Below are 19077 nucleotides of genomic sequence, written 5' to 3' on the forward strand. Positions count from 1 at the left end.
TGCATAAAAAAGCAGTAATACTGTACATGTAATACTTAGTGATAATAGAGATGTGGGACACCAGTAACAGTTGAAAATTGAGATAAAAATGAAAGTTAGAAGGAAAAAAAGTCTCCTCCGTTTTGAATCAGTAGAGTGTGTTTTACCCAGTCTGTGCTTCTATCTCTCTCCCTCTCTCTCTCTGTGAGTGTGTGTGTGTGTGTGTGTAGTGGCTTCCTGCTGTACAAAGACACACGATGCATTATTAATCTGGTGTAAATGACTAGGCTTGATGCTGAAGCTTCCTCTTCAGCTCCCTCTCCTCACATCTGTCATCACAGGTTTGAACATAGCTATGTTTGTGTCTTATCACAGTTAAACAGTTTATATCTTTATTTTGGTTGTCATGATGACAGGATGCTTGCCATGTAAGAGGGATAGCTTCTATATTATATTGTTAGATGCCTCTCCACTGCCCTGAGGGGAAGAGAATTGTGTGTGTTTTCATCCTCTGATCTCAGTTTACAGGAAGTAGAGTGTTTTAGAGGCTTGCATTGTGTTTTCTGCTGACCTTGAAAAGCTACAGAGTGCACACTGAACGTGTGTGTGTGTACACACCATATGATAAAATGGCATGGGTTATTAAATTTTAAATATAAAGACTTGGACGAAAAGGATTACTTGAAGTCAGTGACTGCTGCTTGTTTGTGGGTCTTCTTGTATTTAGTTTGGTTAAAAACTGAAAAACATGCTCTACTGGGTTCAAAACAGTTGGCCACTGAAGAATATATAATTTCTTTCCCTTGAGAAATTCTTGGGTTGCAATTGCAGTAAGCTTTGAGTCATTATCCATTTGTACTGCAAAGCACTGTTTTTGCAGCATTTTGCTGAATCTCACAGAGATAGGCCCTACTCCAGGAAGTAGATTTTGCTAACAACTCTGAGTCTGTTAAACTGGAGATGAGGGAAATTCTGGTTTGGTAAATGGTAAATGGACTGGTTTTTATACTCTCTGAGCACTTAAAGCAACTCATTGCCTCTTGCTTCATTCACCCATTCCCACCCATTTGCACAAGCACTTCCCCCCCCCCAATGCTCTTTCTCTTTAAGTGCTTTCTAGCTAACATCTTGATACACGTTCAATCATCCACAAACGAGCTAACTTGTCCCGCCAGGACTCCAGGACTGTACACATCCTGGACGGGGAGGAACACTGGTTTGAGCGGGGAGTAAAGGAGGCCATTTACATGAAAATCGAGGAGGGGGCCTAAGGGTACATCTTTCACCATCTTGTGATGCTGTGATTGCAGCCATTCCCCAACTCTCTGTGAATGATACTCATGGCCATTGATCAATGAGCTTTGGTCAGTGGTTGTTGATCAATGGTCATGACAATTTGCATATTAATGATCATGAAAGTGACCTCATGGCCCATTGTTAGTCAGTGGTGCTAGTTTTCATCATTATGCAAAAGTACTGTTTATATTGTTGGGTAAACCTGCAGTCAGCTGAGACTGAAGAATTCACTTGGATGACGATGAAACGTTTCTCCCACTGAAAATACTAACAGAATTAACTTTTTAGGGCAGCTAGCATTTGGTGTCCAGCCTTTCTCTGTAGGTATCTTCACACCTACTCAGCTCCGGCTTCACACTGTATCCTTCTCAACATATCCTTGATCCCAGAGATAAAGATTCCTTTCTTTTCATTCACTAGGATCTCCAGGTCACTGGTGATCCAGGGCCTGTTGCTGAGAAAACAGCATAGAGTCCTGATTGGGATAATTGTATACTCAGAGAAATTTATATAATCAGTGATGTAGTTTGTTATGTTGTTGATGTCATCCTCATGTGGATCACAGAGCACATACAAAGCACAACTGAGTGGCAACAGGAAGTCAGGAGCATGCTGTTAACCTGGTCCTGGTACCACAACCTGGTCCTGTTAACAGTAACAAGTGGGGTGAGGGCAGTGGCTCTATATTAAATCCTTGCATGTATGCATTCAAAAGGACCAGAGTTTTATAGCCCTTTTCCATTAGCACCTACTCAGGTCAGCTCGGCACAGATCGATGAGGTTTTTGGGGTTTTCCATTAGGTCAAAAGTACCGGGTACCTTTTTAGCAGCTACTGGCTGGGGTTCCGGCGATCTGAAAATGTGACATCAACAGACTTTATGCCATTGATTGGCTGGTCAGTGGCGTCAGTCAATGAGTTATGAGTGCATTTTCTTTATGAAAATCAAAAACGCTATTTTGAAACCTGGCAATGAAGTAAACAGCTGCACAGAAACAACACCATGGTCCCCGTCTGACGAAAAGCTACAGACTGAGCAGCTGGTATACCATCAGCCCAACGTCCACCTTTGTTGTAGTGTTTATATCCCATCACAAGATGTTCAGCCACGTTGCTATAACAACTCCATGCACATTAGATGGTACTCAAATGTAAATGAGAAGCTGAGTAGTGCAACCTCGAGCCAATCCAAGTAGGTCCTAATTGAAAAAGGGCTTTACTTTCCTGTGTTTTGCAGTCCACAGTAAACCTTAAATGTTTACGGTTTTACTAGCGTTTATGTTGAATGCTGCCATGTTGAGTTTGCTAACTGGATAGTTGGCAGAGTGGAGTCATATTTATATAGTTAAAATCAGCGCTGATGGTGATGAATGCCACTGGATGCCTACACTGTAGGTCGCGACAGTTGTGTGTCTGTTTTAGAGGTCTACAGATGGTGCAAAGTGCAGCTGCTCACATTTTAACAAGAACTGGGAAATTTGAGCACATTAGCCCTGTACTGAACTCTCTTCATTGGCTACCTTGTCAGGTTTGAGCAGATTTTAAGATTTTTCTATATGTCTTAATTCTACAGCTTTTAGTTTTTAAATTTTTTATTGTTTTTAACTTGTATTGTGTCTCTTACCTGTATTGCTATGTATCACTTTTATTTTATTTATCCCTTTAGTTGTACAGCACTTTGTTTGAAAGCGCTTTATAAATAAAGTTAATAATAATAATAATAATAATAATAATAATAATAATAATAATATTACTGATGTCGCTTGCCACTGCTCCATGGTGGTAAATACTGCTCACTAATAGTGCAGGAGAATTCCTGTGGTAAATAATAGCCTCAGCTAAAAGTTCAGTTTCAGGCAACCAGAGATATTCCTATGTGCACATGTCCTGGATTGCACCACCTTTCATTAAGAAGCACTACAATGTCTTCTTGTTTCTTCTTACTGCTCAGCTTGGTGTCTCTGTCAGCCTGAATAATGAAAAACCTGCGTACGCAGCCATGTCTCTGTGAAGTGTAGCAGACTGCACTCACTTTCCTCTCTCATGTCTTATTAGCACCCACAGCTTGTCCATCATTCTAGCCTTTGTTTTGATTCCTAGCAGGGTAGATAAATTCACTATCACTAACAACACACCATAATATTTATGTTTTGGTGCTTAAAAAACACATCTACGGATAGAGACTGATCAATGCTCTGCATATGGCTTATTGAGTGAGTCAAAAATACACAACAGTGGCAGTACAGATGAAAAAGAAAAACGTTTTACTACTGTTTATGTTGCATGCTGCCATCTTGGATTGCTAGCTCACTTCAAATCTGAGTTGATTTCCGACTGGGAAGTCGGAATTTCCAATTTCTGAGTTGTTCAGGAAAGCACCATAAATGATGGATAATGAGCCAAGGAAAGCAAATCTAAAAGAAAGGCACAAGGGACAACAAACTTTTAAAATAAAGAAGAAAGTTTGAAAAGAAACCAAATGGGGAAACACAGTCATACAAATGAACTTAATACGCAGAGCAGAGTGCTCATCAGCAGTAACCACCTCCATCATCACCACTATCACCACCACCATAATCAGCAGAAAAAATAAATACGTTTAAAAAAGCATATTTTGGTAGGTAAGGTCTTCTGTGTTCCAAGTGTCACAGTGTACAATAAACTAACCAGTTTTTTTGTTTTCAGGAGTGAAGAGAGGACCTTACAGGAATTTGGAATTACCACTAACAGCACCATAAGAAGCACAACATGGAGCAGAAGTTACTGATGAAACAGACACGTTTTGTTTTATTGGGACAGTCACACCTGAATAGGCTGCACTGCAAATCATACAGACTGATGGTGTGATGTCATTAATAGACCTTTATTTGCTATTAAGTTTAAAAACCAGTAAGTGGAGTAAAGTGACTAATGACCCTGAAACTAGTTTTTAAGGGTAGTAAGTCAGTATGATTAACTAAGAACTCCAACTGCTATTTTATGACAACTATATTTTTCCCTAAAATTCAGAACTGACATAATTAACAAGCCAAACAAAACCTTTTATTTACAGTTATATTAACAGTTAGAAAAGCTGGTCTAGTAGGCCAAGATGGCTGACCACTACCAGAACAACATATACAACCAAGGAGACTACCCTCTTCAGGAAGACGATGCAGCAAGTGATGTGACTGAAGGACATGATGAAGAGGATCAGATGTATGAAGGAGAATATCAAGGGATTCCACATCCTGATGACACAAAGGCTGCACAGAGAGCTGCATGGTGAGGCACTGCATATTTAATGTTTCTGGGCACTCTCACTGTAGAGTGGTAGCTGGTGGTGAGGGGGTCTCAGGAAATCTGAAAAATGGATCAGTCATAAATGGATTTACAAGTTTGTGCCATATCACAGAAACTAAATAAAAAGGGCCACTGCACTGGAGTTTAAACTTTGTTTTATATTTAATAATTGTTTTACAGTCTGTTTAAATATTAGTGTACATTTTTTAGTATCAAAATATACTGAAAGTGTCTGAACTAAAATGCAGAATCATATATAATACTGGATTATAATTATTATTCATTATTGTGCATATTTCTTTAATGTTGCAGAGGGAATATACTGCTATTTAAGTTTATCTGTAATAATAAATAGTATATCATTAAAATCAGCAACCCCCCCCCCCAAACTAAACGTTACTTAACCCTTTCATGCATAATTATGACAGCCTCAATTAGGATTTTTTCTTAAGTATATATATCCATCTTTAGGCATGAAAAGGTGAATAAAGTACTTAAGAAAAAAAATCCTGATTGAGGTTGTCATAATTCATGCATGACAGGGTTAAATAACAATAATTACAATGAAACACGTCATATATCTATAGTAACATTAAACGACCAGTGGGTGGCAGGGTATGGAGTGACACATCAGTGTCCAGTGTAGTGGTTTATGTGCAAGTATACCATCAACACTGACACAAGTACAAGAAAACAGCCTTTGAATAGCTGTCCACTGTAGTGACCACTATGCATGAAAGGCTTAAGCTTAGATAAGAAAAAAAAGTCAAAACACTGTAAATACAGGAATGCAAAAATTAAACCTCAAAAATTGGGCACAAAACCTAATAATTTCCATGATAGCATATCTGAGAGTGACAGCAATAATAACCAGATATAGGGCAGGGATAGCACAGTAGGTAGCGTGGTCACCCCATGATCAGAAGGTAGGGGGTTTGAATCCACTGAATGGCTACCCTGAAGTACCCCTGAGCAAGGTAGCGTCCATACACACTGCACCCCGGGTGCCTGATTTGTGGGCGCCCTCTGCAGAGAGAGTAATTTCCTCAAGAGATCAATAATGTATTCAGTATTATCATATATTCAGGACAGTGTAATCAGATCTGGTTTTCAGTGTAATCAAAGATTCACATTTTCTTTTGTCTTCATGGCTTCTTCCAGGGCTAAACCTCAAACAGGTAGCAGTGCAGCATCTGATCTAGAGGAGTTATCTGAGCAGTATGAATACATCATGGAAGAATGTGGTCATGGGAAATTCCAGTGGATGCTCTTCATAGTGCTGGGCCTGGCTCTAATGGCTGATGGAGTTGAGTGTTTTGTGGTTGCATTTGTTCTACCGTCTGCAGAAAAGGACCTGTGTCTGTCCAATGCAGAGAAAGGAATGCTGGGTAAGCATTAGCTGTAGTGATTGTTGTTTAGAATAAGCACAATCCGAGGTCCCTTCCTTCTCAATTTGAGCACTCAAAGTACTTCACACATTCATACACTGCCTTTATCTACCTTCACACACACACCCAACTCACCTGTTAATGTATCAGGGACAACTGGGGATTCAGTATCTTGAATACTGTGACACATTGACAGGAAAGGATGAATCCTCCAATTTTCCAACTGGTAGATGACCCACTCTACCCACAGGTGCACTACATCTGTGTTGTTCTGTCAAAGCAAGCAGTGCTTGTCCAGCCGTATTTGGACAATGAGGCAGTTTTGTATAGTGGCTTTTAAATCAAAAGTGGAAGATGTAATTGAAGTGAGGACTAATTCAAGGGGTTTAACAAAAGCATTTCATTAACTGTTTAGGGAGCTACATTAATTTTCATAAAAAGCTCCACATCTCAGGGATTCATACCCAGATGAGGCCTGTTCCCTTTATATTATCAAAAATGTAGAAAATAAAAGATCTGGAGTATATTCCAGATCGATTAAGTGTATTTGCTAGCTTTTTTATAGGAGTCATTTTATAATCAGGTTCTTAGGTGCTTGTACTACTTCAACAGTGTGCCTTAAACAATGCCAAGGTGCCATAACATCAGAAATGATTTTTTTCCTAATGCTTCACCAAAAGCATTATTACTTAAGCTGGAGAATATTCGTTTTCCTTTTTGCTTGCAGCTTTTAGCTGGTAGTTTTTTCTTGCTGTCAACCCAGGCACATGAACACAGTAAGTCTGTTTGCCTTATCACAATAAGATGTTGATGTGATAAATGGGCACCACAATAGATTTTTTTTTATATATATTGAAATGTTTCAGTGGCAACAGATTAAGATGTACCGGAAGGTGTTAGTTATTATATCACCGATGAGAAAAACCTGAAAATGACTTTGCAGTAGTCAACACTATATCCAGGTATCATACCAAGATAATTTGGCATTGATGAGAAATCTCATGTAGCTCCCTCTGCTGTGACCCTTTCAGCTACTGATGCAATTTTTCACCCCAGTAGCAAGGCTGAACGTGTAATAGACACGCCAGTCCACCGAGTCCACTTCACACTTTGCCTCCTTAAAATGTGAAATGAATACGCATGCAGAAGTTGCATTACCTGCAGGGGAAGATAATATATTAGATACAAGAAGTCGTTAGTGAACAAAAAATGTCTGGGCTGTAAGTGAGGCTTTCTTTTTACCTCTGGTAATTGTTGAGCCAAATGACTCGAGATGAAAACGGTATTTTTCTGAGGAAAAGTCACCATGTGAATCAGGTTTTCGCTTGTGATGTTTGTTAGTTTCTATCAGTTTAAAATCTAAAAAGTAATAAAATCTTAGTTTGTGTGAACTGATGCAAACAGGAAGAATAAGTTATTCATGTCTGTAGTTGTTTGTAGGTCAGTTAATTTCTCCGCAGTGAATTTAGTAGTCAAGTAAAGTACTACACTTTGTTTAAGAAAGGTATTCGTGTAATATATGTAATACTTTACTTTTTTTTCTTTTTGAGTAATAACCTTAACAGCAATCTCAACAAAAGAGGGGAAATGCCTCCGACACACACAAACATTTGACAACGCAGTATGCAGTCAATTTACACAAATGTAATGTAATGAGATGCTGCTTAGTGATGGTGGTAACTCTCATTGATGAGAATGACAATCAATAAACGCTCGAATCAACAAGTGATATAGATAATCGAATCGGAATTGCTAAATTCTTATCAGTTCCCATCCTTATCCCCCACTGGTCACAGCATATAGCTGCTGCCTGAGCCTGGTTCTGCCAGAGGTTTCATAACATCAGAAATGATGTTTCCTGTTAAAAGAGAGTTTTTCTTTTTTTCCCTGATGTCTGAATTTTAAGGTTTTCTATTTATTAATGTAGGGTGCTTACCTTCCAATATAAAGCACATTAAGGCGACTGCTGTTGTGATTTAGTGTTTTATAAATAAAACTGAATTGAATTGCCAAGGTTTGATCGAAACCAATATTGTCTGTTCGTGTTCAGAATCAGTAGAGTGACACACCAATTCTTTTTGTACTGACCTTGAAAAAAGCATATGGGTGCTGCCCAGGTGTCCCTGGACCTTTGTGAAACAGATATTTTACACGTGGTGTAAAATACTGGAGACCAGTATGATGAGTCACAGTTATCCTGTGTTGCATGGCCATCTGTACACTGGTTTAAAATATTGTCAGCATGCCAATCTGCCACCAATCAGTGTTAAATGCTTGCCTAAGGCTAAAGCAATCTGCTCATGAAAGTCCATACCAAACAAGGTAAAGAAGGAATTTGATTTCATATATTTCTGCAGAGCATGTTTGATAATAGGTGTGTCATGGTAGAGTGTGATGAAGTGAGGAAAAAGCAAAAAAGTGATCCGTTTATTTAGGCTGGTATAAATCCATGGGAAAGAAAACAAAACCAAATTTAAGAGAAAGTTAAATAAATAAGTTGGGAACAAACAGCCAGAATACACAGTGAAGACACAAGCAAACGACAAACTGAGGCTTTAGATATACACAGACACAAAAGGCAATCAGGGAGGAGTAGAAACACCAGGGTAACAGAGATGAAACCAATCAGATGTGGTTTTGATTTTGAGTATATTGAGGTTTTGCAACATATCCTTAGTATTAAATAATTTGATATGGCATCCTCTATTACTTCTTCTTTGTGCAGGTCTCATCGTTTTCCTGAGCATGATGGTGGGAGCATTTCTGTGGGGAGGACTGGCAGACAAAGTTGGCCGTCGGCAATGTCTGATTCTGGCATTATCTATAAACTGTATCTTCGCATTTATGTCTTCCTTAGCTCAGGGTTACAGCTTCTTTCTCTTCTTCAGACTTCTTTCTGGCATTGGGTAATGCACACACACACACACACACACACACACACACACACACACACACACACACACACACACACACACACACACACCTACAGGGCAGTGGACACTCTTTCAATGATGAGATGTAATCATTATGCAAATGTACTGTTTATAAGGGGGAAACCTGCAGTCAGCTGAAACTGAAGAAGTCACCTGATGATGATGAAATGTTTCTCCTACTGAAAACGCTACATCCAGATGCACAGAAACAACTTTCTGGGACTTTGATTCTAAAAGCTTTGATTCTTACATTTTCAAGCATCAGAGTCCAACAAAGTTACATTGGCTTCAAAGACAGTTTCACTGATGCTGGTTAACAGGAGCTAACAGCAGCGTTACCAACAGTTCAGCATATCCTCAACAACTCACCTCAGTAATGCTCTCATCAGCCGAATTGAGCTTGTCTGACTCTCTGACTGTCGGACTCCTTTCACACAGTTTTAAAGCCTTTTTCAAAGTAAATTAGGGTGGATGCTTTTTACCCCACATTAACAGCTGAGGTAAACAGTGGACTGACAGCCATCCAGAGATAGGGATGGCTGTTGGATCTAGAGCTGGTCCAGACAGCAGCAGAAACACACTAAACAGCCTTATAAGCTAAAGTGTAAATGTAATATTTTGGTCTCTCTTAGCTAACTAAAACACATTTGTCCTATAGCAGCTACCATAGTGAAGATTATCAACTGAAGCTGGAGTAAAAGACACCTTAGTTGACTGGAATCTCCTCAACCCAAGTGCAGAACATTTTTTTACACAGTGTAGAAATAAATGAGGTTCCATATTGAGCCAAATTGCATTCACATGGGACACATTTGTTTTCAATGTTTTTCTTATAATGGTCATGGCTATCTTTTCTAATTTAGCCAAGACAAGTGTGTTTTCTGTCAAATTAAGTTAAATTAAGTTTGCAGTTGCTGTGCTTTAACTTACGAAGGTGTCAAAATGGTGTAATTTAGGTCATTGGGTTAAAAACAATACACGTAAAAGACTTAAAAGTGTTTGAGAAAGAGATCTGGATTGTACTCTTGATGAGGGAGCATGGAATTCAATTATTTCTGAAAATGGGCTTTAAATCAGGGAGGCTAGAGGTAAATTTATCCGATATAAAATTCTCAGCAGGTACTATTACATACCAACAAGGCTTCATAAAATGTGCATGAGTAAAGATGACGTGTTGGAAATGCCAAGAAGCAAAAGGATGCTTTGTGGGAATGTCCAGTGGTCTTCCCAATATGGGAAATTGTTTTAAAATACATGGAGAGCTGGGACAAATGTAAATGACAGAAATCACCAAGATTGTGCCTACTGGGGGACAGGGGTGAGGTGCCACATCTAGATAAAGTGACACGTGTTCATCTTATTTTAACACCATTGAAAGAATCTCAACCCTGAATGTGTGGAAGGAGAGAATGACTGAAAATGTGGCATGTGGGAAAATGCTGGGAAGACTGAGCAGCAAAACACAGATTCTAGTAGAACAATGGGACAGTTTTTGTTTGTATGTATCTACAGCATCCGGGTAAGTTATAGTTTGGATCAAGTGTCTTGTGTGTGCAACAATAATCAAGCACTGGTTGATCCCTCTGGTGTCTCTCCTGGAATTTCTAAATATGAACTTCTTAGATCAAATCTTCTGAACTGCTCATCTGACAGGAGACAAAGGGAAGAACCACTTATCTATTCGGAACAACCCATTGTGGCGTCTAGTCACCGTTGTTCACATCTATCACCTGATGTCCAGCTACATCCTGTTATCCTCTCTCTTACTTTTCTACATACACGATTTAAAACAAAGTTGAAACTTTAAAATCACTTCATTACATTTTCTTCTTTTCTATGTTGTCGTGTAACATGACTTCTTAGTAATTCCCATTTGAACATTCAGTTACATATGGATGCACTTCACTTCATGTTTCATTCATTTTATGCAATTTCACTTCAATTAGATTTATCGGTAGCTCATTCTCACATGAACATCCATCTGCACATCTTTTTATTTCAAATGCTTGGGAATACTTTTTCTCTTCAAAACTCTGTAAATATAATTTATTTTATTAAATCATACACCTCAAAGTCAAGAATTATTTTAGAGTTACCTTAGAGTCAGACAACCCACCCCAATCTTCTTACATACACATATACGCACATAACCTCCAAGGACACAGTCTCCACACGGTCTCTCACCACACGACTTGCATCCATGTTCCATTACAGTGATGTTGGTCATGTTTCCAGACTGACAGCACTTCAACTCCAGTGACGCTGAAGGAGGCCAAACTGAATTCTGGGGTGGCAGTGCCATCAAATGTCACCTTGTTGCGGTTTAGAATGTGATACAAATTTCAAATGAACTCTTGTTGCCTCCAAGAAAACGTCGGCTTTGCTCAGAATATCTTTACACATCTTTGCTCTGTGATTTTCAGTGGACGTTTTCTAAAACACAACCTGCTTTTGTGTAGCATCTGTTTTCTTCATTTTTTTGCTCTGGGGGAATATAATAATCTTTAAAATAATGTTGTGGCTGATTATTATTTAAATAATAATCCTTACTATCTTCTTTTCTGTCTTTGCTCTCAGTATTGGTGGCACAGCACCGATCGTGTACTCGTACTTCTCAGAGTTTCTTCAGATGAACAAGAGAGGAGAGCATCTGTCCTGGTTGTGTATGTTCTGGATGATTGGTGGGATCTATGCTTCATTCACTGCCTGGGGAATTATACCCAGATATGGTAAGACAGTTTTAAAAATGAAAAAGGATACTTTACATTCTTGCTTGTGAGCAATACTGACCAGTGAGTGCATTCACACCTTTGGTGGATGTGGTTTAGGAGAAAATGGAGCTAGACTTCTTATTGAAGAGCTGTGGTTCAGCCCCTTACTATGCCAGTCTACATGCCACGTATATTTTTAAATACTGGTTGCAACCTTTGAATAAGAGTGGAAAAATATTGATATATTCATTGCTCTTTAGATAGATTTTTGACACATTTGTGAATAGTTGTGAATCTATTCACAACTATCTATTCAATAGTGAAGCAATAGTTTTTTTTGTCAGCCATAAAAAGCTAATCAGTTGTAACTTTTGCTGCCCTCTTGGCCAGGTCTCCTTTGGAAAGACATTTTAATCTCAATGAGACTTTTTATTTATAGGATAATGAAGATGGATGAAATTAATCTCAGTGACCTCAACCTCATTGTTAGAGGTGCAACCTGTTAAGTCTTACATATCAGCAGCACAGTAGTGCAGTGGTTAGCATTATGGCTAGTACTTGTTAAGAGAACTATCCCAGTGACAAGGCACTGTGCTACTAAAGGTGCAATAGGAGTCTCTATTTTGAATGGCTCTACAATTTCACACCAATACGATTCTGTAGGTTATGGCTTTCTGCAGGTTTTTAGTGCTGGGGCTCATTCAAACCTCAAAGTAATGCACAACGTTATCCTGTAGTTTTTGAGTTGAGCTAGCTGTTGAAAAACAAACCAAAACAAAAGATTTCCTCTGTTCTGTCTGGACTAAATACCCTGAACAGTCTCAGCTGCAAATACATACAATTACAGTAAACTCAGAGAGGAAACATGCATCATTTACCACCTGCATTGCTTAATGCTGCTCTGAATCACTGTTTATGATACATTTCTACTTCTGACAGTTTGAAGTAAAACCTTAGTATTTTTCTCAAAACTTGTAAACAGTGATTTGTGTGTGTGTGTGTGTGTGTGTGTGTGTGTGTGTGTGTGTGTGTGTGTGTGTGTGTGTGTGTGTGTGTGTGTGTGTGTGTAGGCTGGGGCTTCAGTATGGGCACAGAATTTCAGTTCCACGCTTGGCGAGTGTTCGTCCTGGTTGCGGCTCTCCCTGCAATTGCTTCTCTGGTTGGACTTACCTTTATGCCCGAGAGCCCACGTTTCCTCCTGGAGGTGAGACTGTTAGCATAGTGTTTCTTTGTACACCTGCCTGCAAAGTGTACACATGTGGAAAGAACATAGCTGGCATAGTTGTTAATCAATTTAAAAGAGACGATGAAAGTGTTTTTGGAGATCACCGAGATAGTTCACATTCACTATAGATGAACACTGACAACAGTTTTTTTTTCTTTGTAACGTTTTTCCATGGCTGTGTGTAAGTTTGAATACATCTGCCTGTGTTTGTTTATGGAGCAGAATGGCAAACATGATGACGCGTGGATGATCCTAAAACAGGTCCATGACACTAACTGGAGAGCCAAGGGGCAGCCGGAAAAAGTCTTCACTGTAAGTAAATGATTTTAATTAATAATAATGATTCTTATTGCACTTTCGAATAAACTGATTTTCTTATTTGATGGTAACTTTTTAAATGTTTATTTTCAACAATAAAATGAAACCGCTCAAGGATAACTAACAGCTTACGGCACGCATTAATGTTAAGTGAAGATTTTCACTTTTTTATAAGTGTCATATCTGAATTTACCTTTACTTACCCATGCACTGACACGTAAATATATTGCTCTAGTGAGATATTTAGTAACACAGTCATTATTCTGGTACTGTCATGGTTTCCTGCTTCTTTTTTTTTGCGTCTAAAGAGACATCTGTGGCTTTTAATTTGTTGATGGAGCAATAATCTATTATATTTATCAATCTGCTTGTATTATTGGCTGAGTGTCTGCCCTTGATAAAAAGAAAAAACTGTTTGGTCAGAATATATTGTGAATGGAGTGATTTTTTTCTAGCTGAATGGGAGCATAGGATCTTTGCCGGGTTTAAGTATTAGACTAATAATGTTTGTAGATAGCGTCTAATCGTTCTGAATTTGAGTGACCATTCTGAAAAAAGTAGGAGCCGGTATAGGCCAAAATTCTTTGTAAAATTATGCTGAAAACTATCTTGACCTGGGGCTTTATTTCTCATGAGTGCTGTTGGGCTTCATCATTCAGACATTGAAAGCGGTGAATCCAGACACACAATCTGTTCTTCAGTTTTAGATTAGATGAGATAGATTAGATTAGATGAGATAGATTAGATTAGATTAGATGAGATAGAGCTTTATTAACCCATCTGGTGGGTTTCTCTGGGAAATTCAGCTTCCAGTTGCAGAACACCAACAGAAGTTGCATATTACAGAGTTAGAATATCAAATAAAGGGGAATGAGGGAGTGCGAACATAAGTATAAAAATATAGCATATATACACAAATATAAATACTAGTGCTGTCAGCGTTAAGTTTGTTAAAATGATGTTAACGCCATAAACGCATTATTGCCCCGTACGTGGGGCTGCACAATGCTAATGCATTGATGAGCTAACCACGCTAACACGTTGACTCCGTGCAGCCCCACTCACGGGACGATCCGCGTTAATGAGCTAACGGAGATTTGTCACGTTAATGCGGTTATGGCGTTAACGTCATTTTAACAAGATTAGCGCTGACAGCACTAATAAATACAGAATATATCATAGAAATAAATAGGAATACTAGTGAAATATACTCATTAAAGAGATGTAGACAGCCAAAGTCTAATGCACATTTCAACAATTGCAAGACTATTGCACAGTGATTATTGCACAGTGAAAAAACACTACAGCTTAGTCGCCCTCCTTTATCCTCCTGTTTCCCCTCACTCTCCCCTCCAGCGAGGAGTTAAACAGTTTGATGGCATGTGGGACAAAGGAGTTTTTAAGTCTGTTGGTCCAAGATTTTGGGAGGAGCAACCTGTTGCTGAGCAGACTCCTCTGGTTGTTTATGACCATATGCAGAGGATGCCCAACTTTCTCCATAATGCCCTGCAGTTTCTTTAATCCTCTGCTCTGCCACTGTCACCAGAGTGTCCAGCTTCATGCCAACCACAGAGCCCGCCTTCCTGATTAGTTTTTTCAGTCTGGATGAGTCCTTCTTTACTGTGCTGCTCCTCCAGCACACCACAGCATAGAATAGTACTCCTGCAACCACCAACCGGTAAAACATCCTCAGGAGCTTCCTGCAGATGTTGAAAGACCTCAGTCTCCTGAGGACGTACAGGTGCTGCATGTTGCATGACCAATGCAGTTTGTTGTTCACCCACAATCCAAGGTACTTGTACTTGTTGACCACCTCCACCTCCTCTCCCTCTATCTGAACTGGCAGTGAACCTGGTCTGGACCTCCTGATGTCCACAACCAGTTCCTTGGTCTTTGAGGTGTTGAGTTGCAGGTGGTTTGTGCGACTCCGTGTAACAAAGTTCCTCACCAGCCTCCTGTACTCCTCTTCCTAATCACCCCAGATACACCCCATGATGGCTGTGTTGTCTGCAAACTTCTGAAGGCATGATTCAGAGTTGTAGCAGAAGTCAGAGGTGTACAGGGTGAAGAGAAGAGGGGACAGCACAGTTCCCTGTGGTGCCGCAGGTTAGAGCCCAGATAAATGCCACACTCAGTTCCAGTAGCACTCATCTCTACATCAACTGTTCAGAGGAGACTGTGTTAATCAGGATTTTATGGTCAAATAGCTGCTAAGAAACCACTACTAAGGAAAAGCAACAAGCAGCATAGATCTGTTTGGGCCAAGAAACACAAGGAATGGACATTAGACCAGTGGAAATCTGTGCTTTGGTCTGATGAGTCCAAATTTAAGATCTTTGGTTCCATCCACCGTGTCTTTGTGTGATGCAGAAAAGGTCTCTACATGCATGATTCCCACCATGAAGCATGGAAGAAGAGGTGTGATGGTGCTTTGCTAGTGACACTGTTGGGGATTTATTGAAAATTGAAGACACACTGAGCCAGCATGGCTATCACACATCCTGTGCAACATGCCATCCCATCCTGTTTGCGTTTAGTTGGTCCATCATTTATTTTTCAACAGGACAGTGACCCCAAACACACCTCCAGACTGAGTAAGGGCTATTTGACCAAGAAGGAGAGAGATGGAGTGCTGCGCCAGATGGCCTGGCCTCCACAGTCACCTGACCTAAAACCAATCAAGACGGAGATGGACCGCAGAGTGAAGACAAAAGCGTCAGTGCTCAGCATCTCTGGGAACTCCTTCAAGACTGTTGGAAAATCATTTCAAGTGATGACCTCATGAAGCTCATCGAGAGAATGCCAAGAGTGTGCAAAGCAGTAATCAAAGCAAAGGGGGGCTGTTTTGAGGAATCTGAAATATAAAAAATGTTTTGAGTTATTTCACGCTTTTTTATTTAATAAATAATTCCACGTGTTCATTTGTAGTTTTACAGTGTATATAGTCATGAAAATAAAGAAAAAGCATTAAATGAGGAGAGAGAAACCAAGTCTGTTCTGCTATAAATTTATGTATAAAGTAAAGTAAATACACCTAATTCTGTTATGTTAAGAAAAAGCTACTTCGCACTGTTTTTCAAAAAGTTTCCCGTTTTTTATTTTATTTTATAGGTGGTGCACATCAAGACACCGAAAACAACTGAAGACGGTTTTTTCGAGGTTCAGAGTGCAACAAGAACACCTGTACAACGATGGGCTGTACGCTCACTGACACTCTGTAAACTGGTATGTAGGAACACAGACTGGAGCACCATCTCTAGCTCAGAATCTGGCTTGGACTTATTTTGTATTATTGTAGGTTTTTTACCTTACAATATAAGGTGCCTATTGTGATTTGGCGCTATATAAATAAAATTGAATTTACTGAGGGGTCAGAGAAGGGTGAATGTGGGTTTGTCCTAGTTAAATGTTATGTTCCCCTAGATAGTTCAAGGGATGTCAAGAAATAACAATAAAACTCTCCAGGTTGAAAGTGTCAAAGGACATGACACAAATGAATTTATTATTGTTATTTTTATTACTTTAATTATTTATTTGTTAATAACTTAACTAAAAGAGACAGAAGCTACTATCACCACCAACAAGGAAGAACACAAAACACGTAGTTTGGTCAAAACAATTATAAATGATCAAAACACACTCTTCTCCGCTGACTAGGAGGAAAGTTACAAGCAAACAGCACACACTATAAAGAGGATGACACTCTGGCACCAGAGCTCGAATTTGCTTGACACAAACCTCCAGTGTTAATTTTGACAGAAAATTTTGACTAAAAATTTTTATTAAACATAATTTACACATCTTAAGTCTTTTAGTTTAGTTATACTTTTAGTAGACTAAATCTAAAGTTGATTTAATAGACTAAAATATAAAGTGTAAAAGTTTGTCATGTTTTTACTGGTGAGAGTTGATCCACATGGTTTAAAAAGAGTCTTTTTTCACACCTGTAGTGTTTACTCCATTCAAATGGGACTCTGCTGTATTCTCCCATTTGGTGACGTTTGTTTGTGCAGGTGTTCAGTTCAGTTCATTTTTATTTCAAACATTTCAAACATGTGCCTTCACAATCATTACAAAATATCATTCCATTATTTGTTTGAAAAGGAGTAGGCAGAAGTATTTACTTATTTGTCCCTACCCCCTCAAGTTTTACCTCTCATTCATTTAATTTTTTTTAAGTCTTAAATTAAACAAACAACATATGAAACAAAAGTAAAGCAAAACAAAACAAAACATACATAAATCAAAAACAAGAAATTAGCACCACAGTATAGTTTCTTTCATGTGAAAAATACAGAATGTGTATATTTGCAGATACACAAGTTATGGAAAAACAAACAAACCAAAACAAAAAAACAAACAAACAAAAAAACACAGTAAATACAGTGTGGACCAAAATAACCACACCGAGATCCTTTGGATAGGCTGGTCTCGGTACGGTTAAAAAAAAACCCCTCCAGAGCAGTTTGTTTAATGTCTGAGCATGTGCTGACCCCGATCCGAGCCAACTATCATGTGTGTTGCAGGTTTGAGCTAAAAAAACATCCTGCTGTATGCTTTGTATTCTCAATGCGGGAACTATAGTTGTGTCTCTACGGGCTAGCAGCTAGCCATGAAATAACTATAAATTCTCTGTGTTCAGCAGTACAAAACACTGCACTTTCTTCCTGTACTTACTTTTGTTTCTCTTTCCCCAAACACATCAGGCCAATGAGTTTACTGAACATTAGTGTGTGGTTTGTAATTATGGATTTTGGCTTATTTGGAGTTCAATTGGATTTTTTGTTGTGTGAAAACGAAACAAACCAAGACAAAAGCTACAAGTTTACAAACTCATTAACTGATTCAGACCAGAGTAAATGAGCTACAGGTGTGTGTGGCCGAGGAGTGGGTTCAGGGTGTACATGAGGCTGTGGTTGGCTTGTTTGCGTGCAGATCCTGCACCACCAAAACCTGGTTGGGCCCAGGGCATTGTTGGAGGAAGAGTGGGTAAAGGTTAGGTGTCGGAAATGCATTCCTGCCCGTGCACTGTTGGCTCTGGGTCCATTGTGTAACTGGCGCCACCAACATTAACAGGACGATTACATTAGAGCCTCTTATTACGTGCTTTGTTTGGGTTTCCAGCAATCAGAATCAGAGAAATTGTATTAATCCCAGATGGAATTTTTTTTTAAAAGATTTCGGGTCATACTCGAACTCAGGCTGTCCACTCTCAGCCATGCAAGATACATGCTCATCCGACTGCGTTTGATCATCAAAATTTTCTTTTTTGAAAAAGTGGAAATGGGTTAACAAAAATGTGGAAAAGCAAGTGGTGCTGAAAACAAGCTCCACATTCCTTGTCTTCAGTCGCCACTTATAAAGCAATTAGGTCATGTGAGGGAAAACTTCCTTGCTTTGGAAACAAAGCAGTCAGTGGTAATAAATAAAAACTGCATGGTTCTAGGCTCATTCTGTGTTTGTATATGTAAACCAGGTGTTGAGGAACGTGGCATCTCTCCTTTCTGCAGAGCTGAGATTTGCTACACTCTTCATGGCTGTCATCTGGTTCTGCATGGCTTTCAGGTAAGTTCCCAATTTCAATTCAACTTTTGATTCAATTTTATTTATATGCTGCCAAATCACAACAACAGTTGCCTCAAAGCACTTTATATTGTACGGTAAAGACCTAAAAATAAAAGGGAGAAAACTCCAACTATCACACAACCCCCTTTGAGCAAGCACTTGACAACAGTGGGGAGGGAAAATTCCCTTCAACAGGAAGAAACCTCAGTCAGAACCAGGCGGGCAGCCATCTGCCACAACTGGTTGGGCTGAGGGGAGGAAGACAGGATAAAAGGCACACTGTGGATGACAGCTAGAGATGAATAATAATTTATGCATAATGAAAGCAGTGGTGTATAGATGCATAGTAAGTGGAAAAAGGTGAATGAAGAAGAAACTCAT

General features: G+C 39.2%; 1 protein-coding gene across 2 annotated transcripts in view; it reads left to right on the forward strand.

Moving 5' to 3' along the window:
• Positions 1-19077, forward strand: part of LOC147325298 (synaptic vesicle glycoprotein 2B-like) — a 44871-nt gene that overhangs the window by 2368 nt on the left and 23426 nt on the right. The window contains exons 2-10 of one of the 2 annotated variants that reach the window (XM_086299748.1): positions 1155-2802; positions 3960-4538; positions 5718-5944; positions 8670-8850; positions 11455-11606; positions 12659-12792; positions 13036-13125; positions 16243-16356; positions 18608-18696. In XM_086299748.1, coding sequence (XP_086155874.1) covers positions 4366-4538; positions 5718-5944; positions 8670-8850; positions 11455-11606; positions 12659-12792; positions 13036-13125; positions 16243-16356; positions 18608-18696 — 1160 coding nt within the window. In that variant the 5' untranslated portion in view covers positions 1155-2802; positions 3960-4365. The remainder of the gene's footprint in view (positions 1-1154; positions 2803-3959; positions 4539-5717; positions 5945-8669; positions 8851-11454; positions 11607-12658; positions 12793-13035; positions 13126-16242; positions 16357-18607; positions 18697-19077) is intronic. The other variant, XM_086299749.1, reaches the window with a different exon arrangement.

Source organism: Aulonocara sp. 'chitande type north' Nkhata Bay, linkage group LG7 (assembly GCF_057382095.1).
Source record: "Aulonocara sp. 'chitande type north' Nkhata Bay isolate Kocher_YH1m ecotype deep benthic linkage group LG7, A_spYH_male_GT1.1, whole genome shotgun sequence".
Lineage (NCBI taxonomy): Eukaryota > Metazoa > Chordata > Actinopteri > Cichliformes > Cichlidae > Aulonocara > Aulonocara sp. 'chitande type north' Nkhata Bay.